Below are 13,278 nucleotides of genomic sequence, written 5' to 3' on the forward strand. Positions count from 1 at the left end.
CACTCAATTTATTAGCTAGTTCTAAAAAACATCCCTGTTAAATTAGGCCTGTCCAGATGTGACATGGAGACAGATTACACTGTTGACAGGGATGTGATTGCACCCATGACCTATGCCTGACTGTGTTGCTGTAAAACCCAGCACCGAGGGAAGGTATTAAGGCGAATTAGTGTTTATTATTTATACGATGCCCACAGTTAGTCAGGGTGGTGCAGACAAGCGTAAAGTCAAGGGCACCACACAGTGCTCTGGAACTGACAGCCCAGCTGACAGCAGGCACTGGGAGCATAATTTAGGGCTTTGTGACGAGGTGACAGCCTTAGAGCCTCCAGGAGCAGCAGCAAGAGGGGAGAGCAGACGGCTGAATGCCAGGAGGCACACGGTGTAGCTTCTGTCCCACCTTGGCTTTTGGCTGGGCTAAATTGCCTTTTGGAGAGGTGGAGTTCTCTGGCAGACTGGCAGCCCCTGTCCCCAGGAAATTTGTCTGTTCTTCCTCCCCAAACACGCCCCTGTCGGCAAAATGCTTCTAGTGCATAAGGGAGTGAGCCCTGCCCACCAAGGCAGCTCCAGGCATGCTGGCTGGGGCTCCAGGGGTGGCATCCTGCAGAGCTGCCACTGGTTCCCCACTGTCACCCTGGAATCAAAACAAAAAGAGTAAAGCAGACACGGGCTTGATAAAGAGAGTCCTGGCTGAGTGATGCTGGCTGTCCCATTAATGGACCCCCATCAATATAGGAACCCATTACCTAAATGGCTCTCTCACACTAGGTGCCCAGGATCCATCTGTACGCAGCTGAGAGAGGCAGGAACATCTTGAGAGCTATTTATCCCACTCAGCTTGATGGGAGGAACCGTCCTCCACCACCACTTGTCTCTCCCTTGGCCGCAGAGGAACAAAGGGCCCAGCACAGAGTAGCTGCCCGACTTCAGACAGCTTCAGTTGCCCCATCTCCTGAGCAGGAGGCTCTGCCTCCTCACAAGGAGCTTAACAACAGCACAGAGACAGGGCTGCAAAGCCAGCCAGGATCCATGACAATGGGAGAATGTGAGAGAGACACAAATGCAGAAAAACTTCAGAAATAACCAGAGAACCCTCTTGAATCAGTATCAGTGCTCCAGAGCAGCATTAGCATTTGCCCTGCAGCCGGAACGACCAGGGAAAATGAAACTCTCATCCAGTGTGACCCACATGGGTAGATGTGTACAGAGGATGAGGTTGTCCCTGCATCCCTGCAAGTGGCAGAGCCACCCTCTGGTGCCACTTAGCACCCATGACACAGCCTCCAGCCCTAAAAGCAGGCATATACAAGCAAGTCAGCTGGGCATTTTGAAGAGACATAAAACATTTTCAAGACGTTTCCCTGTGACAATAAATTAAACATCAGCTCATTACCACGGGAGGGCTCACTCCAGATGCAGCTCCTGGTGTCTTATTTCAGATTACGATCACATTAAAATGGTCTTGGGCTGGCTGATTGAAAAGGCGGCCTCCCATCTAGAGATCATTGTATCTGGCCGACTCTGCCTGAATCCTAGCACAGATCCTCCACTGGGAATATTATGGCCTTGTAGCTGTTCTTCCCAGGAAGGGAACAGGATCTGCTTAGAGCAAATAGAAGCCATTACGATCAGGATAAATTAGTAATGGTGAGTGGGAGAGAGAGAGGAGGGAAGGGAAAGAGGTTACTGTGATTTTTCTTGCTATAAAGTGGGTGTCTGAGCTACTTACACTGCCAGAAAACAGCTCCCTGGCTTCCCCTCTGAGTCCAAAGCTCAGACTGCTTGCTTACAGCTCAAGAGCTACTTTGGATTTTTAACAACTACTATAATGGTATTATGGGTTGTTAGATACATGAAATCTGATTTCTGTTCCTGCTGGTAGCATCTGCAGTTTAGCAGCAGCACAGGCTGGTCTGTAGAGAAAAGGCCAAACACTGCAGTCGCTCTGCCAGCACCGCTGAACACGTGCCTTTTCATCAGAAACTGCCAGGCCTGTTGAGGATTAGTTGTGGGGTCTTTAAGGTGCTGCAGGGGGTAGGACTTGTGGCTCTGTGGTGTTGTATAGTTTCCATTTTTAATATACAGGATGCCAAGTAATTCACTAAACCCTGATGGCAGTCCTGGAAAAAAGGGAAAACTAATCCACAGAAATGCCTTCATGCACAGGATTCCTTCCTTTCCTCCTACAGGAACCTAAAGCAGGGCTGGTTTAGCTAGTTTGGGTCCACAACAGAGGCTGAATTGCCACAGCCCAGAGACAAGTTCAACCATAATATGATTTTACAACATTTTAAAAAGCAAGTATCTGCCTGCTTAAGCGAGCACATATTTCAGGTCACTTGCAGGGCAAGTAACATCAGCCCCTTTCCAGCAGGAATATTTACTGGAGCCCTTGAGCATGAACCTGGTGAGACCAGCAAACCTAGCAAGCTCAGCTCCTGCTCCTGTTTGTGTTTTTCCACTCCTTCTAGGATGCTGCTGCCTGCTGACAGCTTCACCCTTCATTCAGACTTTACTATCTGAGATGAGGTATTTAAGCTGAGTGAATGGGAAATTAATGCAAAATGAAAAGGAGGTTGGTTTGGGGCTGCCAGTCTCCTGTATGGCTCCTGAAGGAGATATATCCAGCTCTCCATCATTCCCATCCCTCTCTCAGAAGAAAATCTCATATAAACAATTTATAGTAATTTCTCCATGGGCCTTCTGGAGACTGATGCTCAATTTTTGCACCTTCCAACCAGCCAACATGTTCAGAAGCGTGGGTGAAGGTGGCAAACACCCCAAAAGTGGGAATGGCCACTCTGGAGTTGCCCACTGTTGCTCAAACCTCATTGCTCCAAATCAGCCATCTCCTGCTCCGGACAGGCCAGGAGCTGGTCCTGCTGTCCCTAAACACCTGAGCCCTCCTGCAGCCCCACAAACTTCCCCCTGGCAGAGCTGTTCCTTGTGGCAGAGCCACCACTACCAGGAACCTCCCAAAAAATGCAGCCCCCTGGGAAGCAGTGGCTGCTCCTGGCTGACCCCATGGGAAGGGATTTCTGTTTCAAGGGCTCTCTAGTGGTCAGTGGATCTCGTGCAGCAGCAATGTTGCTGGGAGCTCCAGGAACACGTCCCGTGCACATCTATGCAAGCACTGATCTTGCATGGGGCTTCACAGTGAGCTTCCCAGTTTCTGCTGGCAACCTCTGTGACAGTGCTCAGAGTGACATCTGCTCCCAGGCATCCCCTCTAACACCTGAGGGGTACAAAGTAAGAGGCAGAAAAGAAAAAGGATTGAGCCATGAAAAATCTTTAAGTACAAACCAGACAACTAAAACAAATAATCAAACCAGGTGCTGAATATGCTCATGCTTAGTTATCAGGCCCAGAAATGTATTTATTCAGTTTTTGAAGCACCAGCCTATTTGATACATTTTTCAACTTAACAAGCCTGCAAAAATACGGCATTTTAAAATTTCAACAGATCACATTATTACAAGGGTTTATTTAGCCAGCGTTTTTTTTAATCTCCAAATCTCTACAGTACTTCAATTTTTTTCCCCACCTTGATGAAGGATAAAGCTAGGCAAATACTTAGTAATGGATAATTAATTCAGCCACTTCTTTCCATCTCCACTGAGGCACTCATTCAAGGTTCAACAATTCTTTCTTTCTCTTCTTTAGTTAGCTTCTAAACTATTTTCATTAGCTTCTGATACCTGATACGAATACTTTCTGACATGAATAATTTTGATGGCCACACATTATATTTGCCTGAGGAGGCAGAAATACTTTCTAGAATTTTGCTTTTTCTCCTTTTTTTTTTTTTAATCCTGGAAGAGTTCCAATAAAAAGTTTTATAAATCAGACAGTTACAACCCCACTCTTGTTGCCATCAGCACACACCTACAGGCCAGAGTCTCAGTTAGGTTCAGCTGACAACAAATGTCAGCATCATAAACCACATGCAAACAGGCCACTAACCTTATACCCACAAGATCCTCTGCTCCTCCACAGGACACTGGCAATAAATGTGCCTTAAATCATTTTATGATAAAGTGCTTTCTGTGCAGTAAGTGAAACACAGAGAGAATAGCAAATTTTACTGCCTCAGAATCAGCTGTGGGACACAAGTGTGTGTGGTTTGGCAGTGTAATCTTTTACTTTGATAAACTATTAAATGCCAAAGAAAGCTTCTTAAGTTAATCAGGGCTTAATTTAAACAAACAAGCCAGCAAAAGATTAACAAAAAATCCTCAGTGGAATCTGAATACAAGAATAGTCTCACAAAGTCCCGTGCCACGTTCATAAAAGTAACTCTGCTGGGATGAACTGGCCCACTGACCCCCTTTTTCTCCCCTTACTGGCACCACAAATGAAAAAGATGTTAATTTTCTGAACCACCAACAGAACCATTTCCAGCTCCATTGATGGAAACAGCACTTTTGGCAACATTGCCATGTACTAATGCTGCATGAGGAGGAGGAGGTGGGTTAACTCCACTTTCATGAGAGAGGAATCAGCTGAACCCACCGGGAAGAGACCTGGACCTGTCTGAGGCAGAGCCCCTGGTGTTACCAACCACTTTCCCAGCCACAGCAGAAATTCTGCCCCCAGGAATATCCCAATCCCTGCGGACAGGGAAGCACCCAGGAAGAAAGAAGCACTCCCATGGGCAACTTCACTGCCACAAGCCACCACCCACCCTATGACCAGGGCTCCTCACCCAGTAGGAGGAGGAGTAGGTAAGTTATACAAATGTATAAATACTCACATGTTCAGCACCTAAGCTAAAGATAATATTTTTAATACTCTCAACTTAGGCCCAGTATTGTTATTTTATCCCACAAAGGTAATAAATGACCAAATCTTGGTGAACAAAACATGTCAGGCTGGAGCCCATTCAAAGTATTTTTGGGCTGACATGTTACAGATGTATCAGCTCCTTCATTAGACAGTCACTGCTTAAATCTGTTGCTCTATGGACTCTCTCTTAGTGCTTTTATTACCATGTCTGGTACATTTCCAAGCATTGTCTTTTTCCAACTGCAGAACCACTTTAATTCTTTATTTTTTCCCATGAAAGCTGCTGATTATCTCCCAAATGTTTCCATTTAAAGAAAAAGTCTTGTTACTCCAAGTGTACATTTTCCCATTAATTTATTTACAACCATCTTTGCTAAGCTGAAAATTCACTAGGCTTGAGTTAAATAAAATCAATTCATTAAAGAAGAATATCAGAATAATCAGAGAGCCAAAATCTAAATTGGGATAGTTATAAAAAATATTTCTTCATAACATTTCACTTGCCCTTTGGCAAAACCACTTCATTATGACACAACAAAATTTAACACCTCTTTTGCTTGCTTTTTTGTTATTTAGAGCATGATAAAAATAGGTACAAGAAGACAAATTGATGACTAAAGAAAAACATTCTATTTAATCACAATATGTACATCCAAAATAGAAATTACAAAGCTGCAATTCAAAAGGTATTCACCACTCCACCACAGTCAATGTGCCAGATGCAAAGGTTTTTTGCAAGCTACTGGCAAAAGGGAAATTCCAGGCACAGACAACTCACTAACAGGCATCAGGTGAAAGGGACACTAGAGGGGCAGCAGGGGAGGCAGAGGTAGGAGGCCCCCAGGAAACCGCAGCTCTGCACTCCCTTCACATTCACTCACTCCCTACTCACCTCTCCCAGCAGCTCCCAGTATCTTCTGTGTTCCAGCGTGGTTTTCACCTTTCATCCCTGACCCATGGTGCCAGGCTAACGTGTGAACGTCCCCTACCTCATTAGTTCATACTGAAATGTGTTGCACACAAGGCATTGCAGAGGTGTGATTAGGCACATTAGCAATGTAACCATATTTCACATTTGGGCAAACACTTTAGTTTATATTGCACTCAAACTCTCACAAAGAAACTTGCCTGAGGTCACTGAGGAAGCCTGCGGGAAAGCCAGGAAAACAGCCCCTGCTTGCAAAATCCCACTAGCTGTAAGACCATCCTTGCACTCTTTCAGATTAAAGCAGAAAGAAATTAATATACTGAATTCCTCATTGCCATCCTCCTCAGGTTGCTTCATTTTGTGCTGCAAATAGTCCTCTCTTTCTTTATATGCACCTTGGAACTCAGTTTTCCTCATGTTAAAGAGGTGTTATCACCAGTGACAAATGCAAAGCTCCCGTTCTCAAACTGTGCTGGTGACTTGGAGCAATTGTACACCAAGTACAAAGTGTACCCCTTGCAGGGAGTATGAATAATACCACGCTGCTGCTTCAGTACAACTGCATCTCTGTGAGGAAAAAAATGGCACAAGAAACAGTAAAAAAATAAAAGTATCTGTATCTCCTTTTCCTTCTGCTAATGCTCCCAGAGCTTAATGGAATTCAAATATACTGAATACATAAATGATTAAACAAAAAGGCAAATTAAGTTTCTTCTTGGTCAGAATCACGTATAGCATCAGTTTGGCATCTTCCATGTCCTCCGTCAGTGGATTAGTATTTAACATGAACACCTCCAAGGTGATGCCCATTAATTGCCTTATCACCCTGACACTTGCAGCCCTGTGGATGGTCTCTTTCTCCCTGGTGCAGGAAGTTTCCCAATTCTAATGAACACTGGGCATTTCTATGGCACCAACGATGGGTTATTTCAGTTTTTTCCTCCCTGCCAGTGAGCGCAGTGGTAGCAATCCCTCGATCCATTCATTGGCAGCCAGCATCATCTCCTGCCAAAAGGCCACCTCCTCCTGTGTGGAATCCATCCAGTCCACAGAGATGCCATAGCTCAAACCTGAAAAGAATGAGAAAACTTGGAGAGCTACACAAAGAGTTCCCACCCTGTGCAAAAATACTCAATTGGATGTAACTGCTGCAGGCAGTGTCTTAACATAAAAGCTGCTGACTCCCCCTCAGCAAGTTGCACCCTGAGCACCTCCTGTTCTTCTGCCAATGGCCATTCAACACCAGAGTTCAGAATGAAGTCAATGCAAAAGCCATAAAATGCAAGAACCCTAAACACAACCTGCCAAGGAAAGCAATATTGGGCTCAAGCCCTTTCTGCATCATTTTGAATGGTAAAGAAGGTCTTAAAGGTTTGGTTTTCCCCTTAAAAGATTTTCTTGTGGACAAGGTAGAGTGAATTCTCTTGTTCTCAAAATTCTCGTTTCATTTCTATAGGAATCAAACATAGCAGAAAAGTGTGTACATCAATTTCAATTCAACCAAATTTTCAGGTGCCAATCACTTGTCAATGAGATTAAAAAAGTCTAAATTTAGATCACAGCTAATCTTGGGTTTGGTATTTTTATATCTTATAGTTCTTGCCCCTTCCCTCTGGAGAGCTCCCAACCCTCCTGGTGACGTTAGAGGTTGAAAACAGAGAATGCACAGGCAAATCCAATAGCCACAGGTGCACCTGCAAGCTACCATGAGCCTTGTCCCCCAAAGAACACTTATCCTTGACTGCAACACTGAGATCTCTCAGAGAGCACTTCAAGGCTGGACAGTCACCAGGTGGTGCTGTCCCGTGTGACATTCCAGTCCATCCCTGAGCACTCTTCCCTGGGAGGAGCACCAACGTAAGGTTGGTTTGTCATGCAGCCTGTTTTCCTGTAACAGCAGGAAAACTCTCTGAGGGACCCAAGGAGATTCTTGAGTTTTGCCAGACCTCAGATGTGATGTTGGCAGAAAATGTGGGAACAGAGGGTTGTTAACATGGTACCAGGGCCATCCCTCCAGGACATAGTGCAGGTACCAGTTACTGAGAAACCCCATTCCTGCTATCTCCCCAACAGGAAAATACTCTGTAACTTCCCACTTTACCTCGTGGCTCAGCACCATGGTAACAGTATTGAGTTAATATAAAGGAAAATACTCACCCGTCCCAAGGCCCAGCCTGATTCCTCCAAGGAAATGGTTGGTAAGCTTTTCATGATCCCACACAGTGAGTTCAACACATGCATCCTTCAGATCCTCAGTATGAAAGCCATCATACACAATGGTGTGATTGAAAACAGGGTTTGTGTCTCTCTTTATGACTCGGGTCTTTTGGTAGCTCTTCTTACTGGTGTCTGGCAGCACATAGCTTTGAGAGGAGAAAAAACACAGTATGAAGCATTGAACATTGACCAAGAGCTTTATCACAGCAAGGATTTTCCTAGTTTGGCCACAGGTGAATAACAAGGGCAATTCTCCCCTGCAGTTCTCCCAGTGCAACACAAAGGCTTTCCAGTATGGAGGCACAGCTTGGTGAGCCTGAGAACAGGGAAGGAAACACAGCCCTTTGTGTGGGCACAGAGCAGGAGCAGCACTGTGCTCATGCACTCACCACTTCACAAAGGAGTCAACTCCAGATGGACGCAACTGCAGCAGGTCCTTGACATCTTTGACCCAAATGTGAACTTCGCCAGAGGGAGGATTCTTGGGCCCTGCCATTTAGGAGATGAGAAAAGCTGTCGTGCCACTCAGAGCCATAGCTCCCAGAATGACAGGCCTGCTCTGCAGGGACCTGTGGGACCCTCATGGCTCCTCTGTGCTCACTGCCCCTCCCTGCAGGTCTCAGCACTGCAGCCAGCCCTGTCACTCCTGCAGCTGCAGAGGCTCCTGACACAACCTGCCAGTGCTGCATCAGACAGGAAAAGAGAAGGAACTGCTGAGCCAACCCAACCTCGTGTCTGCCCCACAGTAACATGGGTTCTGTGCTGCTCCTACCACATCACAGCACCCTACAGTGCCCACATGCTCATAACAGCTGATGAGTTGGAAGTTGTTGAGCCCCTCCTCTCTCCCCAACACTTTCCCAGTAAACCCAGATGTGAAAAACAGATGTAGGCTGCAAACAGTGCTGTCAAACACTGCTGGTTGTGCCTTTGTGCTGATGTCTAAGATCTTGCTCTAATGAGATTGCTCTTCAAGCAGCCCCTAAGCAGATGAGGCATTGCAAGGTGTGTGTTTGCACATGGGCAGTAGTCCTTAATGCATGAACCGCATTTACCTAGGCTTCCAGGGGGCACATACTTAATGGACAAACTCATCACTCCTCGATGATCCACACCATTAACAGCAGAAAGGCTCTGAAACAGAAAGAGTTATGACTGACTAAACGAAGGATTGTGAAACACAGCAAGGCAAACAGCTTTTCACTTCCGTGGAGGAGCACAAATGGACAAACTCTGATTTTCCACGGCTGGAGCAGCCCGTTCTTAGGGCAGCTCCTTTCTCTGTGGGTTTGTTCTCAAACTCAGTCTCTCAGAACCAAAAGCCTGAGGATCCAGAGTATAAGGCTGCCCTTCCAGACATGTCCAGCTGGATATAATTAAGCATCTTGGTTCTGAAAGATTAATGTCCTCTATTTGCTTAAAAGAGATCTCAAATCAGACCTGTGAATCCAGAAGCATGCAGGAAGCTGTACAGACTTTACAAACAGTGGCACCTGGGTATTTACCTCTCAAGGCATGTCAGCTGTTTCACCTAGTACTCTGCTGTCTGTTTTTGACGGATGGTCTTCATGTGAGTGGAGAGAATGGCAAAGTCATGTCAGAGTTGCTGTGATTAGTGTCAGGTTGCATTTATGAAAGTGTCCCTACAGATCAGTCACCAAAACAGACCCGAGAAGGCCATTGTTCCAAGCACTAAACTGCACTAAGGTTCCAGGGGTTGCTCCCTAGTACAGTTCAGGTTGTTCTGCTCCACCACACCCAAAGACCTTAAAGGAGTCAGGAAGGACTTTTGCCACCCTCAAGGCTTCAGGGCTGGGCTAGAAAGCAGGACTGCAGCTGAGACACACTTACCCGGGGCTTCAGTGGGTACCAGTTGAGTTTCCTGTTGCTCCAGTCCCAGCTGGCCAAGTCAATTTCAATCTCTCCCAAAAAACTGTTACGTCCCAATGGATCATTGTGCCAAACAGAGAGATTTAATTTTTGGATCAGCAATACCATTTTCTCTATTTTATACTAGAGGAAGAAAGAGAAGTCAGGTTGTTCAAATTTTTCTTCTGTTTCTTTCACAAACAGAAATAAACTACTCAAAAGCTTGAATAAGCTCTGAGACACTCAAACTCACCCCACACATGCACTACCAATGGACTGGCTTCAGTCTGAACACCTCTTTTTTTGTCCTGTAGCAATGCTACTACCCTGACAAAGCTTTTCTGCTGAGCACAGGGAAACCTGGCATTCCATTCATCACAGGGCAAAACCAATATTCTTTTAAGAATTATTAACACAGGCCTGGGCATTGTTAAATAATCCTCTATGCTTTGATGAGTATGATCACATAATGCAGACCCTTCTTACTAGTCCTATGCCTTGTGACTGCATGCCAGGGAAGGGAAGGACAAACAGCCCTTGCTCTGGCTGCAGGTCCCTATTGCATCCAAAGATCTGTGTAGTTTTGCAGAGAAATCACGAATCTCGGGTGCCACACAGATGGGTGCAGAGGAACGTTAACATCCCAGGCCTCTCAAACCCCAGGGAAGAGCAGTGCAGTGTTGGCAGGAGCCAGGCAAAAAATCTGGGCAAGAAGGCGGGATCTGATAGAGGTGCCTACTACAACAGAGGTTTTTAGAGCGTGGTTTGTTCTTACCCGTAACACCTCATTGTAAATGGGATTCACTGTCCTCTTCTTCACTGATGTTTTCCTCTTACCCATCCTAGCTTTGTCTGGGAGCAGGTAAGTTTTAACATACCTAGAAAAGGAAACAAACTCCAGTTGGATATTGCCCCACATCGCCAAGCTCTCTAATTAGCAGGCACACAGGAAGGAAGGAAGAAACCATGACATTTAAAGAAAATAAAAATTCTCCAGAACACACAATGCAGCAATGGAGAAGTCACAAGGCACCAGAACATCACTCACGGGTCAGATCTGCCTTTCTTCTCATCCACTACAGCCAAGTCCTTGCACTGGGAAACGTGGACCTGGAACTCCCGGTTCTTCTCGTCATAGTCTAGAGCAAATTCCACGGTTCCTTGGGCATCCACACTCCCAAAATCGCCGCTGTAGACACTGAGCACACTGCCACTCACCTGCCAGGGGGAAGAGCAAGGTCAGTGCCACTGAAACAGGCACAGTCTGACTCGGTTCTGGACAAAGACAATAGTCTGAGAAACGCATTCCCAGAGAAAAAATATGGCATTCCCATCTTTGTGCAGTGTGATGTTGACACAGAGATGGTTCACAGCTGTGGCTGCTCTCACACAAGCCAGGGCTGGGGAACCCAAATGAGGGTCTCACAAGGATGTGCTATCCTAGACCAGGACTCAGAAGCACTGAATGCTCAAGAAATTCAGAAGTTTTTTCACTCCTAAATCCCAAAACTTTGGGAAATGGACTTAAATATTACTGGGGGGACAACACAAGTCTCTTCTGTATGCTTACAGTACAAAAACTGATATCCTCACCCAATCTTATCACTAAGAAAGAAAGATATTGAGAGAACTTGAACTATCTTATATGAACTTGTTATTTCAGGTAGATACAGTCACACAATTGTCAATCCATTTAAAAACAGGCTAATAAGAACCCTATCAGACTAGAAATGTAGGAAGAACTATTCCTTTCTTGTTGCTTACTCACAATGTGCATGGAGCAGTACCAAACAGATACAACCCTGTCCTGAAGAGCCACTGCTCCACCAGAGACAGCCCATGCTTGCCCCAAAGGCACAGGAACATGAGGTTTCTCCAGATACAAATCTGGAGCTAGGCACCCAGAGTCACTTGCTCTCCCAGAACAAACTGCATTTTGCCCAGACAACTTTGGCTTCTTTTTTCAAGTCTTTGTCTTTCACTGGTGGAAAGTAATGAAGCACAAGCAAAGCTCAGCTACAGAAAGATGAGGTAATTTTCTATTGCACTCATGACTCCTGACGGGATATCATAAAAGCCAATGCTGTTTACAAAGCAAATCATTAACCCTCGTGGCACTTTTCTGTGGTACAGTCATGAACATTTATCAAAAAACTTTCCTAGTAATTAACCCAATTCTTCTCTGTCTTTCCCTACTTACTTTGGTTCTGAATTTTATTATAACCTCCAAAAACCTGCTAAACATCTCCTGTCAGACCTTGGAGCTGCATTTACCATCCCATCAGGATACTCACTCCAGCAGAGAATCTTGAACGAGATTTTCAAGAACACCTGCATGACCTGGACTCATTTTCAGCTCCCAGATGCTCCAAATTAGGAGAAGAACTCATATGCCCCGAAGTTTTTAACATATTTATCTACATTCATGACCTTTCCCTACCAGCTTTGCTTCACATATATTCTTTAAATCTCAAATATACTCCTTGGAGAAACCCATAACAGTAACACAGCAAATACAAGCACTTTTAAGTAGCTCCCTCCCCAAATACTGTCTCTAAGGAATCTTTTAAAAATGTTCAACTAAACACATTTGGCTTTTTTCAGTTTTCCTCAGAAGCTGAAGCTCCAAAACATGCCTTTGCTGTCCAGCTCTGAGTTCCCTCTTATCTGCTGATAAAGGATGAGCTTGCAGAGGGCACCCATCTGCAGTTCTGAACCACAAACATGTCCTTTAATAGCTGTGTGCCTCATTTTCCCACCTAGAAACCCCCTCCCCCACCTCCTGCACCGCCAGGATTCAGAGCATCCACACCTGGCAGAGGGGGCTGTCGCTTACGGGGAGTTTGACCAGCGACGACTCGATGGGTCTCTATTTTGAGATGGTACCTGGATTCACTCCATTAACCCGAGTGAGTAATTAACCACCCCTGTTCTGTTAATAATGTACCCTGCAGAAAGCAGCAGGATACCCTGGAGGCCACACCATCAGCATCAGCTGAAATGCAGCGTCACTGCATCCAACGCAGGAGCCCTGTCCGGGAGCCGCCGGCGCTTGGTACCTACCGAGGAGACAGAAGCCATGTCAGACGAGTGGCTGCCAATGCTGGGTGTCTTCTTGTGCCTGTTAAACTGGAAGCTGATTTCTGAAGCTGTGTCTGATTCAGTCTGCTCAGAAAATAAGAAGCATCTTTAAGCTCTGCCGAATGAGCACTTTGCAACACTAGAGAGAAAAACCAATTGCTCAGCAGAGTCCCATTAAGCAGAGATCAGGTTAGGAGAGTGGAGGAGAGTGCAGAGAGCCTCCCCAGGGCATCCCCTCCAACCAGCACTGAACGTCATCATTAACTGCTTCCAAACAGAGCTGCATGCCCCGCCTGGGCTCTGGGAAAGGGCACAGAACAGCATGGTTTGAGACACAGCAAAACACTTAAACTCCTCCAGGATGGAACAGCTGCTCTGGGTTACTGGGGGCTTTTCTC

At 45.7% G+C, this 13,278-nt stretch overlaps 1 protein-coding gene across 4 annotated transcripts in view; it reads right to left on the reverse strand.

The window, feature by feature from the left end:
* Positions 1–3,350: 3,350 nt before the first annotated feature.
* LOC121664984 (synaptotagmin-like protein 2) overlaps positions 3,351–13,278 on the reverse strand; it is a 36,770-nt gene continuing 26,842 nt past the window's right edge. For 3 of the 4 annotated variants that reach the window (XM_042028805.1, XM_042028786.1, XM_042028796.1), the window contains exons 10-17: positions 12,863–12,964; positions 10,848–11,017; positions 10,575–10,677; positions 9,782–9,943; positions 8,986–9,064; positions 8,320–8,419; positions 7,871–8,076; positions 3,351–6,783 (exon numbers count right to left, since the gene is read on the reverse strand). In XM_042028805.1, coding sequence (XP_041884739.1) covers positions 6,638–6,783; positions 7,871–8,076; positions 8,320–8,419; positions 8,986–9,064; positions 9,782–9,943; positions 10,575–10,677; positions 10,848–11,017; positions 12,863–12,964 — 1,068 coding nt within the window. In that variant the 3' untranslated portion in view covers positions 3,351–6,637. Of the gene's footprint in view, positions 6,784–7,870; positions 8,077–8,319; positions 8,420–8,985; positions 9,065–9,781; positions 9,944–10,574; positions 10,678–10,847; positions 11,018–12,862; positions 12,965–13,278 lie in introns of those variants that run through there. The other variant, XM_042028815.1, reaches the window with a different exon arrangement.

Source organism: Corvus kubaryi, unplaced genomic scaffold (assembly GCF_017639235.1).
Source record: "Corvus kubaryi isolate FWS band 111438036 unplaced genomic scaffold, C.kubaryi_AGA036_p1.0 130, whole genome shotgun sequence".
Taxonomy (NCBI): domain Eukaryota; kingdom Metazoa; phylum Chordata; class Aves; order Passeriformes; family Corvidae; genus Corvus; species Corvus kubaryi.